Raw genomic sequence first — 22,158 nt, forward strand, 5'->3', positions numbered from 1 at the left:
CTTTTTAAAAGTTATGTTTTTTTAATTCATATTTAAATTTTAAATTAATAATAACTAATATGTTCATACTTCTTTGCATTATATAACTTTAATTTTATTTCATTTCCTTAAGTAAGTTATTGTACCCGCTTTTTCAATTACCTATGTCTACATTTTATTTCCCGCTTCTCTCATCACTTCTAATTCTATTTTGTAAAACTATTCATTGTATGTGTAAAATTATTTTGTTTATACTTTCTTTTTATATTATTTTATTTTTCTATACTTACTGTGGTTGTTATCTTGTTTTGTTTTTAGTCCTGAAGAAGGCTAGAAACTCTAGCCGAAACGTCGGCACATTAAAATAAGTTAATCATACTTATTTGTGTTTCATTGACCGCACCCCCAATCATCTTCTCCTCAGTTATGATTTTTGAGATACCTAGGACTGTTAGTATATTAAGATATTGTGGATTTTCCGTTATTTCCTCACAATCCTGGAATCGCATTATTATTTTATAATTGATGTGCCGTAAAAACTAGTAATTTCTTTGACGGATTTATTTAAAAATAGATCAATAAAAATGTAAGAAACATAATGCATACGAAAAAAAAAAATCAATGAAAATTTTTAACTTTTTCTAATGGTAGGAAATGACCCATATATTATATTATTCTAAATATAAACCAAACAGATTACCAAAGATGTTTATGCAATTTTGATTGTTATGACGTTAAAGTAATATTTTTAGATGAAAATATCTAGGAGCTTCAAGAATAACTGGAAATGTAAATAATGTAGTCAATAGTGAAACAGACTCAGGACAAGAAATATTAATGTAACATATGCTGAGCTCACAATTTAATTGAATAAATAGTCAAACTTACTTCATTTTGAATGTGAAACAGCTTAGAAGGAAATGAAATAGTACACTAAATGAAAACCAACGCAGTTCTCATTCCAAATCAAGTGTTGTTCATGAGTTAATAAAGTAATTTAAAAAATGTTTTACTATAGCCAACAAAGTAGAGAAATTTTTCGAATTAAGAAGGTAAAAAAAATTATTGTAAATAGATAAATAATAGCCCCATAATGAAAATAAATTATGACAGTGATGAATAAACTGAGAAAAGCAGAATTTTAAAGAAGTAGATCAAAGAGTTCAATTGATTGCACAATATTTTTTATGCAATTATGAGATAGAAGATAGAAGTGTTCAAAAATTGTTGATAATAAGGCCAAATTGTAAAATATATATATGTTACAATTTTATTTTATATTTAATAATTAATTAGGTTTTACTACAAAATTTTAAGAAAAATGTGTTTCTAAGGTTTTTGTTTAACTTTTTGAATAATTTTATAAAATAAACTACCACAATAAATGTGTTAATAATAGATTCTTTTTTATATAATTAAATTTTTTTTGTATCATTTTTCAATGTTAAGTTAATTTATTTAACGACGATTTTTCACTTTTACTCAAGCGGATCATTAGTATGTTACAAATAAATTTAATTTAATTTTAAAATATATTATATTTCAAATACAACTGCTTAAAATTCTATTTTTTTTTTCAAAATATATTACTTCATTTTAGTTAAGATTCCTAATCTGAAAACAATATTTTTATTTTTTTTACATTTTTGGAGAATAAATATGCTTTGGTAACAAACTTATTGAACCCAAATAAGCTGATGATTATGATAATAAAGTACACTTATTTATTATAAAAAGATTATAAATAATGTACAAAAATGTCTAAAAATAACCTAAGATATATTTTTAATTAACCATTATGGAAATCATAAAAACAATTTTTATTTGACGACACAAAACATAAATTCATTCTCTAACATGAAACACCTATTTAAATTATGAGAAATAACTATAGCAAAAAATAAAAGTAGCTTCAATTGAACAATGATTTCAAGTAAACAGTTTTATGAAACATTATATACAATGAGATGAGTCGCTTGCAAGAAATAGCCATGACAAGGACAATTGTCGCATGCTTAAGCAATGATTTGCATAAAATCAGTAATTATAATTTGATAAAACTAATTTTGGACCATTTATATGCTGTTTCCCTATGGTACAGGTGCGATAGTGTGAAACTATTATTTTTTTGTAATAGGTCCTAATTGGACCTTTCCACGTAAGTTCAGCCTTGACTACTAATGTCAGTAGGTCCGTCTAAAACTACAAAGTAAAATTTCTTCCAGATCACAGTTCAGTTGCGACTTAATTATCTTCTTCGTTTTTTTCCCTACCTCCTAAAACAAACAAATTACAAATATATACAAAGGAAAGAATATTATGTGTATATGCCGGCGATTGGAAACATCTTGTTTTGCCAGTATGGCATTGTAAGATATGTTGCCGGGACCGCTGAAGGCGGTGTCGTTGGTGATGGCATGGGCTTGCCTGAAGCTCACTGGGAATAGGGAGGGGCTATTCCTGCTGGTGTTAAAAACTGTGTGGACTTAATTATCAGCGACTGCTGAACATTTTATGTAAAGTCGCTGCTACTGAACAATAGGATCCTCAAACGTGGGGCGTTTAATGGTTGGATACATCGTATGGCTCTGGGCTACGGAGATGCCTAGGACTACACATTCGGACCAACGTTAGAGCAACCATATGTCAGGTTCTCTACTATATCCCAAAATTATTTTTACAAGCATATTTTAATTACTTTAAATTTCTTATTAACTTAAACTTTAAAATTCTTATTACTTTAAATTTCATATTAGCTTATTTTGTGAAATTTCTCTTTTGTGAAAAGACTCAACTCTATATTATAGTACAAGTATTATGCTTTAGGAATAGAACACATAAATAATACATTTGGTCAAACATAAAACATCGTAACTGAAATTTTTGGAATCATCAGCTTTATTGAAAGCTGGTTTCATGAATTATATAGTTCTTAAGAGAATGATGTTGATGTCAAGATATGGTAAGGGACTGTTGGTTGAAAGTAAAAAATTGTATTGGAAGATTAAAAGTTGATCATAGTAGATTGTAAGATAGTCTGGGTGGCGATCAGTAAAGGCACAAAATAAAAGATTACATCAAATAGTTTTTAAAAAAAATATTTTGGACCTTTATTTACTACCACCCGAACTAACTTCCAGATATTAAAAAATTGTAATTAACAAACAATTTATCATTGAAAAAGTTTTAGTTTTTACCGTTATCGTGTTTTACTACCGTAATGGCTCATATGTACAGAATGTTGCAAATCACTGGATATACCATATAACATCTATAGTACTATTTTCTAGGTCCGAATAAATATAGTTAATGCATTTTAAGATATTAACATTAAAAAAAGTCAGATGGATGTGCAAATCTCAAAAATGACTTGATGGAAAATAGTTGTGTTCTTTATAAATGTCTTAGTATGAAGAGAGAGGGGGAAACAAAGAGGTATACTTCTTGTAACTTAACCAGAATTCGATGAATGGTTTGTGCAAGCTGTTTTTATAATTATTGTTGTTATGTGTTTAGTTTTATTTATACTTGTTAACACACTCATAAAATGTTACTAGTAAAAAGAATTTCAATACATTCAGGCTCAAAAATGTTTTATGTAAGTTACAATAATATGTATATTTTTTTGAATATTTTTCTAAATTACTAGGAAGATACAAATATGAAATGTAAAATTAATGTACTGGCTTAAGTGGAGGCTAATAAGCATCATCAGTTAATTAAAATGAAATATAGTTAAATAAATTAACACACAGATGAGAAAAATATTTACTCACGGATTCCAATAAAAAAAAAGTGTCTACTCAATCCCGAACTGGGGAACGCTCGATCATGCGCAGTATGTCGATCCGAAACTTACACTTTGGCGTTGCCAGGTTCCGGGCTGCCTCTTGGAACGAACCTGATGTAACCTCTCACTAGGTTTATTTGTTATATTCTTGGAAGGTATTGTTGTCATGTGGTTAAGTGTGGACTGTGTTAGTTCTTGTTTCTTGTGCTAATGAATGCAAAAGCAATTGTTTCTTTTTGTAGTAGAGAGCATGATAACTTGAAACTGCAAAAAAGTTTGTTAAATTGTTAGAATCAGTTTATTAGTTGTGTTAAAACATTGAAATAATGAAGCCTGAAGTTGCATTAATTAATGAAGTGGTTTTACCAGGACAAATTCTTAAAGAAATCAATACTGCAAGTAACAAAAAAATTACTTTAGGACCTGGACTTAAAAGAGTTGCTAATAATATCATTATATGTAAATGTGGTATTTTAAGGAAAAAGGGTTCAAACTTTTTTTGGGTGGATAGTCTCCAGAAGAGGTATGTTCCAGCCAAGGATGAAACTGTTGTTGGTACAGTAGTAAAGAAAGCAGGAGATTATTACAGAGTGGATATAGGAGCCTCTGACCATGCCTTATTACACTACTTATCTTTTGAAGGTGCAACCAAGAAGTATAAGCCTGATATTCAAGTGGGAGACGTTATTTTTGGAAGACTAGTGGTATCATGCTCTGACATGGAGCCAGAATTATTTTGTACAGACATAACTACTGGAAAAAAAGACCGATATGGAAAACTGAGCAATGATGGTTTTTTATTTAATTGTAGTTTACATCTTATCAGGAAGATTTTGAATCCTAAGTGTCCTTTTTTAAGTAGTTTAGGTAAAGCTTTTACTTTTGAAAGTGCTATTGGGATGAATGGAAAGGTTTGGGTGAAAGGAGATGATGTTACGACTACAATAGCTGTCGCCAATGCCATATTAACTGCTGAAGTAATGAATCAAGATGAGTTAAAAGAATTTTATTCCAAGTTTGGACAAAAATAACTTGTAACAAATAAAATTGTTTATTTACTTAAAATTTAAATGAATCATGAATTGTTTTTGAGTCTGCTTATGTATTAATTTAAATGGTTATCTTTCTGTTCTTAACTTTATAAAAAAAAGTAAGTTGGAAATTTTAAACTGTTAACCAGAAAATACATTACCATATAAATTTTTATTAAATATTGTGTTGGATTTTTTTTTGTGTATAAACCCACTTGGAACCCAGTATTTCTTTGGGTGCCGAGATGTAGATATATTCAATAAAGTAGCTTCAAAGTAAATTGTAGTTAAAAAAGATGCAAATGAAATGTAAATGGCTAAGAACTGGTTGCTATGGGACTCTACAATAAGACTTGGTGCATATCGAGGGTAAGTTCTATGACAAGTTTGTAGAAAAAAATAACTTACATAGAAAGATATTACAGTACAGTGTTGCTGGCTATTTTGGAGTGAATAAAAAAAACCATCATTAATTTAATTTATATATTGTATAAAAGTTGAAATTCAATACAAAACATAATATATATGTGATATAGTTAAATTTATTAAACAGCTCAAAATAATTTTTTTTTAATTCTGTAGGTATGTGATTTAAGTGTTCGATCTTGAAAGTTTTCAATAGTAGTCACAGATTCAGTTTTTTTTTTTTCTGATGGACTTAGAATAGATTAGTTTTGTTGGACTTGTTTACTGCTTTCTCAGGACTTAATCTTCTTTTCACTAATGGTTAATCTTAAGTGGTGGTTAAGTGAGGTCCTGACGTATTTTAAAACAATTTTCATGTTTGGAAATTCTTAGCTTGTTTTTAAAAGTGATAAACCCCTTGTCTCTGACTCAGTAAAGACAGTTAAATGTTTATTATTGTGTATAAAAAACTTATTTATAAATTTCATGAATAAGATTGTAATGATTTATTTAGTTAAAAAACAGAAGAGTGGAAGGATACTGTTAATGTATTATCTTAAGTAGTGTACAAAATAATGTTAATTTTTTCATCAAAGGTTTTTTTTTGGTATTTTCGAATGGATAGGAATTATTGGGTTGACAAAAAGTTATTTTTATTTTGTAGATTCTTACAAGTTTTTTTTTTATATATGGTCAATTCTCCAAATTTGGTGCTATTTAGTTGCTAAAAAAGTTTTAAATTTAAAGTCCACTGATGTGATTTTTTAAAATTTGTATTGCCTTTAAAGAATGTTCCCTGATAATATTCTGAAGTAGGCACATACTTAATATTATAGTTCCTACGGCTATTGCAGTCCACCTTTTGTCTGCGGATCAACAGTTGGGAATCACTGATCTAAAGGTCCTTATAAGAGTATATAAATGAAATAAGTCAACTGCTTAAAACATTTTATAACATCAAAATCATTGATCTTCTGGTGCTCACCTTTTTATGAGCTTATAATATTTTGTTTAGTTATTCTATGATAGTATGCACCCTACTGTCAACTATAAAACAATTAAGATTAAAGTTATAGCAGTCCTCTAGTTAAAGACTCCTATTCCAGGTTATACTATTTCACTTGTTGATTCTATAAGCATATATCTATCAATTTAAAAAAAAAAATTAAATAGAAAACCTTAAGTTTTTTTTCTTGTGATTGTACTGATGAATGTTCTAACTTATATTAATGGTATAGATTGACTAATATTTTTGTTAAAAAAATAATAAACTGCATACTTTAACTGTACATGTACTTGTAGATCCATCTGGGTTTGCCAACTCTTGCATTTCAGTTTCGCTTGAAACTGTTGTGGATTTTAGGGAGGGGTTTTATAAAGAAAGACCAAGAGAATATGTTTTCACTAATTGCACCATTACAGACTGTTCTGGACACAAGAGACACTAAGCTATCACATGCCAGAGCAGTGTCACCATCTACTGTTTTATTTTACAAACTAAATAATTAACCCTATTTTCTACATCAGAAACTATTTCTATTTCTAATGGATTTCTTATATAGTTTTTAAATGACCCTCTGTCACAAATGATTCATAAAATAGATAATTTATTAGTTACTTTTAATCAAGTTTTTCTTTACGAAGTGCACTTTGTCCTCCTTCAAAACATTATTGCTCCAGTAGAGTGCACTGCAGTGTTTACAGAAAACTTCTAATAGAGCAAAAGCTATGCTCCATGAAATAATAATTCTCATATTTTATGTCATTACAAGAGACACTTATGGCTTAAAGAGGACTAGAGAAATATGCCAAAGGTGCAATACTGGTCTTCGCAAACATTGTTAGCTCAATTTTCCTATTGATGAATAAATATTTTTCTTAGCTATTGATTGATAATTTTATTAACTGAAATCAGCATCTTCAATAATAAAATAAATCTTTACCATAGCATCATATCCATCTTCACCAGAGCCAAAATGCCCCTGTAGGTGATTTCTTGCAAAATATAAAAAAACCAAACTAAAGAATCACTTATATGTTTATTTTTAAGGTCCATTTAAACATAAGTTTAAGAATTTGCAAGTTACCTTTGAGCTCCTGAATTCTCCGAGTTTTATGGATGATGATTTTTCATTCATAGGTTGTAACATTCTTTTTTTTTATATTAATGAACAATACAATATTTTTATAGAATGGAACAAAGGAAACAATATTATTAAGGATAGATTTTGTGGTAATATACTCTACTATATTAAAGATGACTAGAAAGGAAATAATAAAATAGAAAGCAGCATACATAATAGTGTATTATGCATTAAAAATAATTCACATAATGAATATGAATATATATAATGTATTGTATCATGTAAATTTTGGTTCACTAATGTATAAGCATAAATTCATAATGAGAAGTATTTTTATTATTTATATTAAAGTGTTTTCTATTTGATTGATAAAAACAACTGGACAGCAGTAAGTAATACAACTAACAATAAAACAGAAGCCAAATAATGATTTATCCTTATTATAGAATAATTAATATCATCTACTAAACCATTCTACACCATTAGATATTAACTTTTGCTCTATATCTCATGGTAAATATAACTACTACTTATTGAATTTTATGAAATGTGTTATACTAAAAAGATTAAAAGCGGAAAAATATACTTGTTTTCAGGGTATTTCTCCATTTTGGAAAGGTTTGTACTAATTGTATGTAATAATTACCACATCTTTATAATGCATTATATAATAAGACATAGAATAAGAAATGCCCAAGGCATTCTCCCACAGACAACTGTTCAAGTATGTCACCCTCAAAAAAAAAAAATAATAATAAATAAAAAAAAACCTCTTATTGAGTGCTGAAAAAAGCAATTTTAAAATCACATCCATTTTTAAAAAATTGCAATAATGACAATCGATAAGTGAGCTAGTACAACAATATCTTAATATTTATTTACAACAACTAGGATAAGATAAATTGTATATAAAATTAAGACAACACTATTTTGAAATATCACTTTGCACATTCCAACTAAATTAACGAACATATACAAATAATTTATTTTAGCAGTAAGTATATAAATTACACATTACAATAAAACATTTATTAAATTTAATTCAAAAAAATAATAAATCTGAAACCAGTTTATTTGAAAAGAAAATTCTCGTTTATTAAAGAGGCTGTAAGCTATAATGGAATATTTTATGACACATATCAATTTGTAAGTGTTAAAATTTCAGACAAACTGGTTTACAGCATTCGAAAACATCTGCATAAGGGAGATCACACTTTAGACCCGAAATATTTATTAATTCAGAATAATCCACACAATATTTAAATTATGTTTCACAATTAAATATTTTTATGGATAAATTGAAATTTTAAGCAAAGTAATCCCAAACAAAACATAATCCAAGTTCACTTGGGTATTGTACAAATTTCCTCAATGATGTGTAACAACCACTCTGCCAAGGGTAATGGTTGCTAGGCAACTTTTTAAAATTGATGAAAAAAACATAAAATTGTTTATGAATTTCCAAACTAACCACTGAGGAAGATTTGTTTTGAACTCCAGAGCATAAAAATTTGTTAGGATATAATCATTCTTTAAATGATAACAGTGAAACATTGCAGACATGTGCTCAGAGCTTTGGACTAGTTTAAAAAGTGGCTCCCAATGGCAGAGTGGGCTGGCATCTTTCCAACTAATCTTAACGGCATTCCCACACTTTCACTGTTTGGTCCACACTTCCAGAGGCAACAAACGGATGAGTCTTGTGGAAATCTAAAATAAGTAACAATATGATAATTAATACATCCATTCAAATCAAAAGGTGAGGAAAACTATAGATATAAATTTAATCAATAAAATAACTTTAACATTAATATAAAATCTGTAAAATTTTAAGTATTAGTTGAAAAAGCTATTTAGCCGAATAGTCAAATCAGTGTTACATAGAACACGTGATAATAGTAGCATCTCTTTTCAACACTAGAAAAATAAATTAAGATAATCAGTTAAAGTGAAAATATGATGCAAAAAGCAAAATTGCCTATCAAGTTAAATTTAATTGATTATAAATATTGTTTTTGTTATAATTTATATTATAATAATAGAGTTTCAAATACAGGGAGTTGTCGATATACCAATCCATTTTTGGAGGCATGTTACATTCTTTATAGATGCAAGATATGACCATTTACAAGGACAAACTATGCCTCAAGTTTTTAAAAAATAAAATATTGCATAAATATTAGGAGTGAAGAAGAATGAATTAATGGGAGAATTAAGATAGCTACATAATACACTGCATTGCCTGACATGCATCTGGTAAATATAACTGGAAAAGATGTTAACGCGATGGCATATCAATCTAAAAATTGTTGGGATGGATAAAGAGTGGATAACTAAAAAGATAATCAGGGCTAATCCAATGGACTAGCATCTTGGGGCAGACTGAATGTCGATGGGAGGATTGTGTTAACTTTGAACATAGGAATGTGTGTTTGATGGAATAAACAATTAACTTTAGAAAAAAACAAACGACAAATAAGAAATTGGGTCAAGTGATCATTTGCTCTTTTGAAAGTGTGGTCAAGTTGGCCTGAGTGATAGACTAAATGCAATTAATAACAGCTTCTCACAATAAAATTTATGATGGAATTTTCTGTTTATAAATTAAAAGTTTTGATAAAACAATTAACTAAGCTAGACATGGTATTAAGTAATTTTACTAAACTAATTTCTTATAATTATACATCCCTCTTTTTTATTCCTAATAGAAAAACTATCAAAAGGAGGAGAGAAAATATTATTTGCTTTTAAAACATACCCTAAAACAGTAACCAATCCGAATAAGATCATGGTTGTCACTCATTATTTATAATTTGAGTTTTATTGTGATTCACAATTTGGCTTAGTAGAAGGTTAACATATTTAGAGGGAAATCTCTAATTTTTGTTTATTCATGAAAAAGACAGTGAAGGCCGATGGTATGGAAAAAAACAGTAAAAAATGCAATCAAGAGAATGGTAGCTTCACAAGTTTGTTTGTTTTTAAGAAATAAATTCTTGATTTAAGTACTGTTTCTATTTAAACAATCTTTTGAATTTCTAGTAAAATTCTTTTTTGGAGATTTACTAGCTTTGCCAAGACATCATCTCAATTATTTAAAACCATAATTAATTTTGGAAATCACTTTAAAAAATAAGTGTACAAAATGTCCTTAATAATGGACAATATAAACTTAATTATTTATATTATAAAGGTAGAGTGATAACTAACCAAGTGATGTGCAGAAATGAGGATGAGCATCGAGTCGTTTGGCACATCTCCTATTCCTGGTATCCCAAACCCTGATAGTCTTGTCATCAGAGGCAGAAACAATGTATTTTCCATGGGGATGGAAAACAACTCCTCTTACCCAGTTGTCATGACCTTCTAATGTGACCAAGCATATACCTCGTCCGACATCCCATATCTGAAAGAAATATATGTACCTATAAGTATAAGTATAAGAAGTATATGTAAATACATGAATTGGTTGAAAAACAAACATAAATACTAAAATAACAAGTTGGTTGATTGATATTGATTAATGACAATAAAATTTTTTAATAAATCTTATCATTCATTTTAGATAAAAAATATTCATAAAAAAAAAAAAAATTAAAGAAATTCCAAATATTGATCACATTATTATTTATCATACTATTTTTTCCACGATTTTCATCAAATTCAGTCCAATATTACAAAAAAAAAAATTAATTAATATTTTGAGATAGTTTCCATGACAAAATTTAAAACATATATAAAACAAGTTACTCAGGTGGGCATTGCTAAAAATGTTCACATAATCGTAAAAATATTACACATTTGAAAGTGTTCTAAACAGAAAATTTACCAAGAACATAAGCCAGTATACCTTTTTTTTTTTTGGATCATGAGGACAAATTTTTTTTTATTTTCTCAATAAATAAAAAGTTTCCCCATCTTTGTTAGTGAGGAAGCAAAAAAATTATCATTTCATTTTAAAACAACAACAGATTAAATCAGATATTTAATATCAGAAATTCATAAACATTTTTTTTGGTTAGCTGAAGTGATTATAAACCTTTAGAGTCTTGTCTCTGGATCCCGAAACAAGGAAAGGTCCCTCATATGCACCCTTTTTGTTATCTGCACCAGCTGCTTCGTTGACGGCAGAGAAGGCAGACTCTGGTGCCCAGGCGATACACTCTACAACATGGTCATGTCCTCGTAGTTCGACCTGTAAAAGAGGAGCCGTTAATGAATTCAACATTGTATCTACTGTTACAGATGAAAAAACTCAATTTTTAAACATCACTATTACTACGTTATTTAATTGAAAAATCCCCTATATTAAAGTGGAGACCAGAAAAAGATCCTTCCTATGACCATAATTTTGGGCAGACACCCTTTTTCCACCTGCTACCTTAATTATTAATCATCAAACATTTCTAACAGAAGAATAAAATAATAAAAATATATTAGTTGAAAAAAAAATTTACAGTATTGCAATTATATGATCGTAGTGGATGAAAACTATGATTCTCAGAGCAAAAATAAAAATGGTTTCTCATTTATAAAAATATTTAAAAATTACCTTGCATTCTTTAGTAGCGATGACCCACACCCTGACGGTATGGTCATTAGAGCAGGATGCCACAAGGGTTCCATCTGGAGAAACTTTCACCTGCCTTACCCATTCCCTATGTCCAGAAAATGTCTTCACGCAATATCTTAAAAAAAGAAAAAGAAATTGTTTATTGTACCTTTCTATAAACATCTATTAAAATAACATAAATTTATTTTCTTATTTTTTCTCTTTCTGAATTTCAAATTCAGTAAAACAACAACAGATCAACAAAAATACCAACTGGATTTTTTTTTATCAAACAGCAGATTTTTTTATATTCAAGTTCTTACTGGATGAGTTTTCATTAATATAATTAGATGAAGTGAAAGTACTCTACCTAGTTAAAATTTCCTTATTTTATTGATTCATTAACAACGCTCCGGGACTAACACCCCCTCGTCACGTTATAAACAAATGCATATGGTGAATTGTGTGAATTTGTATTTTTTGGATAACCTGATGATGGGGTGATAGCCCTGAAACATTGTTAATGAATCAATTCAATAAAGAAAGTTTAACAAATAGAAATATTTTCATGTTATCTAATTATACAGATTTTTTTTTCCCTCACAAAGTTTGCCACAACAACACTCGGGGTATCCTGATGGTATAACCTGGAATCAAATCGACCATATTGCCACAAGCCACAGGTTTAGAAGATCCCGTATGAGTATGAAGAATAAAAGAGGAGCAGATGTTGAAGTGACCACCATTTAGAAATGACTACCGTTTGACTAATGAGAAGAAGTAGAAAAAAAAAAATTAATATCAATAATTTAAGAAATGAAGAAAAGAAGCTATAATTTAAAACAAGACTGAATATTAAATGTGAAGAGCAGAATCAAGGATAGGTTGCAGCTGGAACAGGATGGGCCTATCAAATGATAAATGCATTCCTCTATTAAGGGGGTATAATAATTGAAGACAGAGGAGCAGATGAAGACAGAAAAAACAGATTGCAATGGAACATTTGTTCAATGGTACAAATTTTGGAAAAACAAGAGCATCTTTCAGAATGCCAAACTGTGTCTGATCAAAATAAAGGTCGTCTCTGTGCTTTTATATGCCTCTGAAACTTAAGGGGTATTCATGATCTTTAGTTTAACATGTTAAAAGGGAAAACTCACGTTAAATGGAGAAATATTTCCTTCTTTTACCATATAAAAACGACATATAACATGGTTGAGAGTCTGTTACTAGGTCTGTTAAATGGAAAATTATGTCATGCAACAGACCAGGCTGAGCTAGACATCGTTTTGTTTTCTGTGTTAGGTTACTTGCTCATAGTTTGTGTTTTTTTATGTTAGTTTTGTTTTGGATGTTTTTATAAGTAATAAAGCAATGGATGACAACAATAATAGCTCATCTTGATTCTGTTCCTCACAAGTTAGAAGATCAGTAAGGCACTCAGTAGCCAAACTTTCACTTTTCAATCACTTTAGGCATGTTGTAATAAATGACTTTAATCAAAACCTATAAGTAAACAATAACATGAAGTTTAGGAAGGAGAGGTTATAAAACAAGTTGCTCAGAAAATCCCCTAGAAGCTCTTATGCATTTATCATTTAACATGACTTTAAATAGGACTGCTCACAATCCTATACCTATAACATTTTAGTACAACATCATGAATAACCCTTTAGAGGGTCACTAAAAACCAATGGAAAAACTTTGACTATTTATTAATAGATGCTTGAGAAGAATACTTGGCATCGACGGGCCTGTAGTCATCTCCAATAACTAAGGCAGAGGACTAAGCTCAAGCCAATAGAGGAACTAACAGTCCGGACAGCAGTGGAGAGAAGTTAAAAAACTGGCAACAAATCAAGATCAGTGGGAAGAATTCATTAAGGTCTGTTGCTCCATTTTATAATTGTTTTTATTTGTCTTGAATTAATGATTATGAAAATAGACTTTATAATAATTATCGATCATCTTGTGATTTTTAATTGAATGAATATCAGAAACTAACCCCGTAGAAACTTCCCACATCTTGAGTGTTCTGTCCCGAGAAGCTGACATTATATAGTCTCCAGATGGTAGGAAGGTTACTCCAGATACGTTGTGCTCATGACCATGTAAAGTTTTCAAGCATTGGTAGCTCTGTGTGAAGTCCCAAAGCTTGATGGACATGTCGGCACTGCACGATGCTGAAAAAATAATAAAAGATAAAACAAATAATAATATAAGAAATAACAAAAGATAAGTTTGTTTGAAAAAATAAAAATAAATAAATAAACTGTACATACAAAGGAACATTTCAAAGAAAAATGTGAAAGTACAAACTTATTCAAAAATCTGTTAATCTACAATACTGAGAGATAAATAGCTATTATGATTGAAGAGAAGGCTAAAATATAGAATAAAAATCGAGTATGTTATAAATAATCAAGCCAGTAATAAAAAATTTCATAGTAAATTTTTGAGCAAAGTCACTAAATATTAATTAAATCAGAATAAAATAAGAAACCATTTATTTTACCTTTCTTTTAGATAAGCTACAATTGTTTTTTTAAAAATATAATCCTATATTTTAAATAACATTAATATTTGAAACAAATTTAAGGCATGCTTTGTACATAACAAGATACATATAAATTGAGGAATATCATTCAAATTGAAACATCTTGAACACAAAACTTTACAACTTCATTTAGCTGAGTGAACCATCAAGAAGTTTGAAAACTTTAGTAAGAGTATAATCTTATGTTGAATTTTATTTTAACTACCTGAATAGTGATTATATCTGTAGTTTTATAAATGGTCGAATTTGAAGTACAAATAATAAATGGCTTACTAACAAAAAAATATTGAGAAATCAATTTAGTGAATAATCAAGTGTAAATGAAGATCAATTTGATACTTGGTCCTGAATATAGTTTTTACACATATATATAAATCCGACTGTGGCAGATAATTATTTATTCTGTTACTGTAGCCTGTGAGTCAATAGAAGCTCTCCAGGCTCCATCCAGCCTCATTAAGTGGGTACCTTTAATTAGGGAAAAATTTGATTGTCGAGTGTGATCCAGACCATTGGTCTACCAAACTGCTACTTCCTTAAAAACCACTGCACTGATGCACAATTTTTTGTTTTCAAAATCAAATATACTTAACCCAAGTATTATGATCACAAACTATCAAGAACAGTTTCAGGTTTAAACTATTTCACAATATCAACTTCTAGCAAATAAGAAAACCCTATGAAGTCCTGCTATTAAAGGATCTATACACCATCTGAACGTATCTCAGACAAGAAAGTTCGGTTGTTACTAAGGGGAGAGGAGTTTGCTAATGCATAGGGTTACATAAAGAGATGATAACAGAGGTTGTACAATGTTGTAAGAATTTACAGTGTAATTTATGTAAGTAAATGTAAATTATACACTGTAGTATATAAAAAAAAGAATCATTTTCAAAAATGGTGAAAAACAATGGGTTTTGTATTCTATTATGTTTTTTATAATTTTTCCCAAAAGAAACCTTAAGATTGTGAAAGGAAAATACTCTCTATAGTAGAAAAAAAAATACTAGCCAGGAATGGTTGTAGGAATGGAAAATCATCATATTTCATTTCAATTTAAATGTCCTACTTTGGTGAATTAAGCTTTGAGAAGAGCTAAGAGTTTAGGAAAGGCACACACAGCATTATAAATTGCTGTTTCTAAACAAATTGGCAATGAGCTAACCAAATATCACAAACTAATATATAATTGATTTATAAATCAAAACATAAGAACAATACCAATGAAAAATCATTTTTTTTTTCTTCAGTTGGGATGTGGTTCACTCAGTCAAGGTTGTGAGTCATAAAACTGATATTAAGATTCTGTTTACTTTCCATTTATGAAAATAAATTAGCATCATGGAAACAATAGATCCATAAGCATAAACTATTTAAGGAGATATTGATCCAAATTTTATATCCTTACATCTCCCCTCCTTCACTTTGCCCAAACAAAAACATTATTAATTACACAAACTCTCAGCTTAGTATCTTAGTATAGATTAGTAATCCATGAATAGTCATTGGCTTACAAGCCAAAAATATAGAAAATAAATTGTTACTAACCTAGTATTTTTCCTGTTGCATCAAGGGCGATATCTTGAACAGAATCTGTATGCCCTTTTAAGGATCTTTCATATTCTCCTGTTTCAAAGTCCCAGACTTTGATCGTTGCGTCTTCGCTCGCAGATACAGCTAGGCTGAATACCGGGTGAAATATGACCTGTGAAATAAGTTTTTAGTAAGAAAAATAAAAGAAATAATAGCAATTTTTTCAATATTTGAGGTTTTAACTAAATTTGATTGATTCTCAATTTTTTATATGATATTAATATAATTTCTAATAAACATAAAATGAAAGGGATAGAACACAACTCAAAGTTTCGATGGTTGGATGTTGTTGAAGAGGACTTGAGGACACTGCTCGGAGTGAGGAATTGGAGAGCAGCTCCACTTAACAGATTAAACTGGTGGAAACTGCTTGAGGAGGCCAGGACCTAGTAATGAGTTATCTCACCAATTGAAGAAGTGGAATAAACTTAAATTATAACTAAGAAATACAAAGAAGTTGTTCATACTTAATTTTAGTAACCTAAACTTCATAATTTTTTCCAAAAATCTGATTAAATGTAATTACGAACTAACTTTAAGGTAACAAATTACATTAAATTTAAACTAAACTATTATTATTATGGCACTACACTGCCTACAAGAACCCGGGCCTCCTCCACAACAGCCAACCAGTCTACACGGTCTCTTGCTTTCTCCTTCCATCTGCCAATCTTCAAGAGCTTCAAATCCTCCTCCACATCGTCCAGCCATCTGATCTGGGGACATCCTCTTTTCCGTTTTCCATCTGGTTTGCCATAAACCATCTTTTTGGGTATCCTTTCATCGGGCATTTTCTCAACGTGTCCTAGCTATCTTAATCTTGCTCTTTTAATTAACGCCATGATGCTTGGTTCCCCATACAGATTTATCAGTTGCTCATTCCTTCTTCTTCTCCAAACTCCATTCTCCGAGACTCCTCCCCATATCTTTCTCAATACCTTTCTCTCCCAGGAGTTGAGCATCTGTTCTGCTTTTCTTGTCAAGGGCCATGTTTCTCCCCTATAGATCACTACTGACCGTACAATGGTTTTGTAAATGACCACTCTCATCCTTTTAGAGAGAGCTCTAAAATTTAGTATTTTCTGCAGTGAGAAATAACATTTATTTCCTGCTGTATCCGGGCCTCTATTTCGCTCTCTACTTTGTTATCATCTGTAACCAGGCTTTCCAGGTACTTAAACTGGTTTACAGAACTGAAACTGTGGTCTCTGAACGTCACTTTGACATTCTCTTCCTTATCCTCTCTTGAGCTTTTCACACCGTCTTGTCTTCATTCACCTAAGGCCCAATTCATATGCTACTTTTTCGAATTCCTAATAACTAAACTATAGATGAGAATAACTAAACTATAGATGACTGAAATTAATAAATATTAAATTCAAATTTCAATTTGTGAGAACTTTTGTTGGTTTAAAACTTAGTCACTGCAATAAAATAACAAAAAAAAAAAAAAAAACAGTATTACTATATGTTATGATGAGTTTTGGGTACAATATGTGGTAATGAAGTAATCCTTGGTTTGCCACACTTAAAGTCCAAGCCCCCTCAATCTCTGCCTTAGGACCTAAGATAAGTATTTTATGCCATTGGACACATTTGCCAAACCTCGAGAGCAGTCTGTCAAATAGTGATTTCTCAATATTGAGAGTAAATAAATTGATTGTCAGACTCAGCTGTTAAGTCTGATGGTTTGTTTGCCCCCAAATGGTCTCAGCTAGCCCTCAGCTCTTTGCTAATTGCTTCTAGGAATAGTGGACTTTCCTATAGGATACCCTAGCCTTCACTACGGGCTACATCTTTAGAAAGAACCATTATCCTTGACCAGAATTAATAAAGATCATAATTTAAGAATAAATAACATATAGTTTTAAAAATTAAAAAGATACAAAAACCTAGTTACAGTTGAGAAAAGATGAGACGGGTAAAGCAGACTCTTGATAAATCAATGATTATTTCTTCCTTTATTGACCCTGAAGGGATCATTTCAATGTACACAGTCCAAGCCTTGTCTACAATAACCAAATTATCCACCAAAAAAAAAATATATATTGCTCATAATCAGCCTTTAAAATTAGAAATATTAAGTGTCCAGTTTTTAGGCCAACTAATAGTATTAGAATGAAACTTCAATACTAACTTTTAGAGAATTTTATACATTATACAGGTATATGGTGCTGTGGCACCCCTTCAGGGCCTGAAGCCCATTATACCCGCAAGTGAATGCTGCTTTCGCAAAATATTACAAAAAAAAAAAAAATAATAAAGAAAACATAATTAAATTAAAATGGCAAATATACATTGCATCAATTTACTTAGTAAAGTAGGAAATCAAGTATAATTTCCTTCTTTTCCAATATATTCAACCACTTTAAGTATAATAGAGCTGTTTCCATTTTTTTTATTTCAACAAGGGTGCCACAAAATTTTTTAAGTCCGACAAGGGTGTCACGAATTATCTTGGGCTAAGAAGGGTGCAGTGCCAAAATACATTTGGGAACCCCTGTCTCAAGGTATAGCTAACAAGGAATCCCTTTCTACTAATATGAAAACTTATGATAATAGCACACAACATTACTATGGCGATGGAATGATTAGTTTAACTGACAAATGTTACCTTCGTAACGGGTGCTCGGTGCCCATTCAGACAGAACTTTTCCGGTGGTCTTGGGATCCAATCTGCTGGTGATCGTTTGGCTCTAGTGGGGGCTCCTTCGATGAACTCTTTCTCAGCTTCCGAGAGCTTTGACTCCAGCTCCATAACCTGATACAATGTTTAATAGTTTACATACTCAAACATACAAAAAAGTAAATAAATAATATAACTAAAAGTTTTTATGCCACTTGATCACAATTTACTGATTATTCAAATGATGCACCTTTAGTTAGTTTGTTTTTATTGAATAATAAATAAAATCAATTTTATTATTAAGTAAAATAAGCGAAACAAAACTTATAATTTTTTTTTAATGTTTGAAATTAAAATTTTAATACTTAAGCAACAGATTAAAATTAATAATCGTGGAGGTACTGTTGACCATGGATGTAATCAATGAGAAGTTGGTTAAGGGGATCAAAAGTAAGAGTAACACAAGGGTAAATAAAATATAATAACATTTATCCTTTTAATCATATAATTAATTTTTGTAAGTAAAAACATTAATACAGAACAAAAATTAAAAATAACTTGATCAGATTTAGCTTTTGTATGAATAATTTCACAGAATTTAACAACATAAACAGTGAAGAGAATGAAAAAGTAATTTAGTTTCAAAATGTACAGATCTCTCAACTAGTGTTTCCGACCACTAGCTCTGGTTAAATGATCTGCTTCAGAGAAAGTATTCTTGAATAAACAAAGCTTTTATTATTATCTTATTTATTTATACTAACTGTACTTGTAATTTTCATATTCATACCATCAGAGTTACAGAACTCTGATGGTATGAATATGAAAATTTCTCTATTATTTTTGTACTTGAATGATGCAGATTTAATAATAACAATAGAAAGAAGTTCATTCCCTTTTAAGAAAGAATGATTTCAGAAAGACTTTCATTTTCTAAATAATGATAAATTATAAAGTACAATTACAAAGTATAAGGTTACAAAGTAACCTATTATTAATGACAAACCTTTTTCTGGAGCCTAATAACAGAAGTCCATTTCTTTTCAAGGAGACCTCCATACTTCCTTTCTACTTCTCCAGGCATGTCCGCATCTTTCTTCAGGCCTTCTAGAGCTGTAAGGTAACCATTACTGCTGAGGTAGTCGGCTACAGCTTTATTTCTGAAAAAAAAAAAAAAAAATTGGCAATAGTAATATGTTGTAATTTGATAGGTATGAATAAGGAAACTAAAAGAACTAGTCAACTGAACAAATTAAAGACAAATTTTAATATACAAACTTCTTGTAGTGTATAAGTATGTGTGTGAATATATACATATAAGTATATAATCTGGTAGTTGGCACTAGAGGGGCATGGCACCCAAGAATTTTTATACCTGTTCACATGAAATTTTTTTTTTTTAAAGGAAGAAATTAAGATTTTCTTTTTAGAAGGTAGCTCTTCTCTTCAAAAGATTATATTTTTAAAATATTACAGATTGTCAATGTGGGTGTAAGAAATCAATGAAATATCACATATCTACCTTATCATTCAAATTAAAATAATTTTTATAGGAACTACTTGGAGATTCTCATCCTAAGGAAGATTTCAATCGCCCTCTCCCTCTCTCCCAACATAATATTTATTTAGTCTTTAATTTATTATTTATTAATGACCCCAGTGTTATTGTTAAAATTATTATAGCATCAATCATAAATTTATTACTGATATAACTTGATAATGGACAAGGGGGCAGGAGCTATACTACATAATACTTAATCAAAAATTTTCTAAAGATATAACTTAAAAATGAACTTGGGGAAGTAGCACTACATTTGTTAAACTTACATCATAAATTTTCTAAAGATATAACTTAAAAAATGGAAACTGGGAAAGGGCTCCAGGTTACCCAACATACCATTTACAGGAACCTAAAGACATATTTTATTATATAAATGATGATATTAGAAAATAAAATGAAAAGATACAGCATATATTAAATTCTTCAATTTTTTTTTAATATATAAAATTAATCTTTTACCATGGAAATATATTCGAACAAATAATGTGGTGTACAAGGATCTATAAGAACAAATACATGCCATCAAGATAATACAAAGCAATCAGCTGGGAAAAAAGTGCACAGTCACCAGAGCCTTGTTAATAAACAGCTGATGACTAATGGAGAATACCGCGCTGTTCCCAAGGACAGTCAGCTCTAGGTACCTTCAAACTTAATCATAGTAGTTCTATTCTTGTGTGATGGAGCTTCAATTCAGGGTACGGTATATACTCATCAATTAAAAAATCATAAAATATCGGAATTCAACTATGTTCAAAAACCAAAGAGTTGAGAATTTAGCATTTTCATACATCTGAGGAACTCCAGCGACACCCTTTGGATCTAAAGTGCTTAATTGCATATGAAGAGTTGTTTTCAGGGCAGGAAAATATCAGAAAAGTGAGTGTAAATTTCAGACAATGTCCAAATGTTTTTTTCTGCGCCAATACTGCACATCAAAATTGAGTTAGAGTTGAAAATTCGTATGTACGTTGAGTTGGAATTAGAAAAGTGTTTTTGGGGGGGTTTCAATTTTTTTCTCACACCACTGTAATTTTGTTCGCGTTTTTTTAAAGGTTAGCAAACTTTTACAGCACCTGGAAATTGAGTTAAAATTATGATTGTGAATCGAGTTAGATTTATAAAAGTGCCTTTTGGCGGTCTTAATTTCTCTCGGACTAATTCTTAGCAGGTTTAAGCATTAATGAAATAATTAAATTACTTTTACCCAGTTTCCCAAATAAAAAAATGAGGAAGAAATACGATTTTAGTGGCAGGGCTCTCTCAGCTGGTCCTTTATTTCTTCTCTGCAATATGATAGCGATTATTGTTAAACACAATAAAAAAAATCTATATGGTCCCTCTAAGATTGGATTTGATTTACATAATTAATAGGAAAATAATCGATTTATTGCACTGGATTTCACTATGGAAGATTTTTGCACGAGGCTTTTTGTACTTTTTACGACTGAAACATACCTCTTTAATTAAATAAAAAAAACACGTGTTAAGTCAACCAAAAACCATAATCTTTAATTAAAAATTTTTAGACCGACTTCCCTTTCAGACAGTTGTTGAGGAAGTAAAACGGTACTGCAATAAGCTATACAAATATTGAAATTAAACAAACTGTCATTAAAGATTATGTATGAACACGCATACACACAAAAGAAAAAAAAAAGAAACTTGAAAAAATGCCTATCGACTAAATTTCACCATCATAAACGAAGGGGGAAAGTTTTTAATTGAATCAAAAGTAGATTTTATTATAACTAAATTTTATAGAATCGACATGTTAATGGAGCATACCGGTTATTTTAAATAACCAACAAGGTCCTAGACAAGTGGGTACGGACCGAAGAAGCAGTGAAGACATAACAGTTACCTAAGAGCTGGATGTTACAGGCGTATCCCTCATAAAAATAACGCGATCATTACAGCAGATAGCCCCTAAGGTAGGATAGGCTGATACCATCATTTCCATTCTTGAATACACTACTT

General features: G+C 30.0%; 2 protein-coding genes across 2 annotated transcripts in view; one reads left to right on the top strand and one right to left on the bottom strand.

Moving 5' to 3' along the window:
* The first annotated feature begins 3,738 nt into the window (after positions 1–3,738).
* Positions 3,739–4,980, top strand: Rrp40 (exosome complex component Rrp40). The gene has a single exon (XM_014437285.2). It carries the CDS (start codon positions 4,096–4,098, stop codon positions 4,798–4,800), a length of 705 nt encoding a protein of 234 aa, XP_014292771.1. The 5' UTR covers positions 3,739–4,095; the 3' UTR covers positions 4,801–4,980.
* Positions 4,981–7,493: 2,513 nt separating this feature from the next.
* Lis-1 (LisH and WD40 domain-containing Lis-1) overlaps positions 7,494–22,158 on the bottom strand; it is a gene marked incomplete at its 5' end in the record, with an annotated part of 59,850 nt that continues 45,185 nt past the window's right edge. Inside the window, 8 exon segments of the mRNA XM_014437284.2 lie at positions 7,494–8,999; positions 10,500–10,695; positions 11,329–11,484; positions 11,842–11,977; positions 13,847–14,024; positions 15,947–16,103; positions 18,606–18,752; positions 19,624–19,777. Of these exon segments, the coding sequence (XP_014292770.1) occupies positions 8,926–8,999; positions 10,500–10,695; positions 11,329–11,484; positions 11,842–11,977; positions 13,847–14,024; positions 15,947–16,103; positions 18,606–18,752; positions 19,624–19,777 (1,198 nt within the window). The 3' untranslated portion in view covers positions 7,494–8,925.

The sequence above is a fragment of the Halyomorpha halys genome, unplaced genomic scaffold, assembly GCF_000696795.3.
Source record: "Halyomorpha halys isolate HHAL.00 unplaced genomic scaffold, Hhal_1.1 Scaffold2412.1, whole genome shotgun sequence".
Lineage (NCBI taxonomy): Eukaryota > Metazoa > Arthropoda > Insecta > Hemiptera > Pentatomidae > Halyomorpha > Halyomorpha halys.

Excerpts from the sequence above, each read along its gene's own strand:
- Rrp40 (XM_014437285.2), top strand. The coding sequence starts at position 4,096 with ATGAAGCCTGAAGTTGCATTAATTAATGAAGTGGTTTTACCAGGACAA.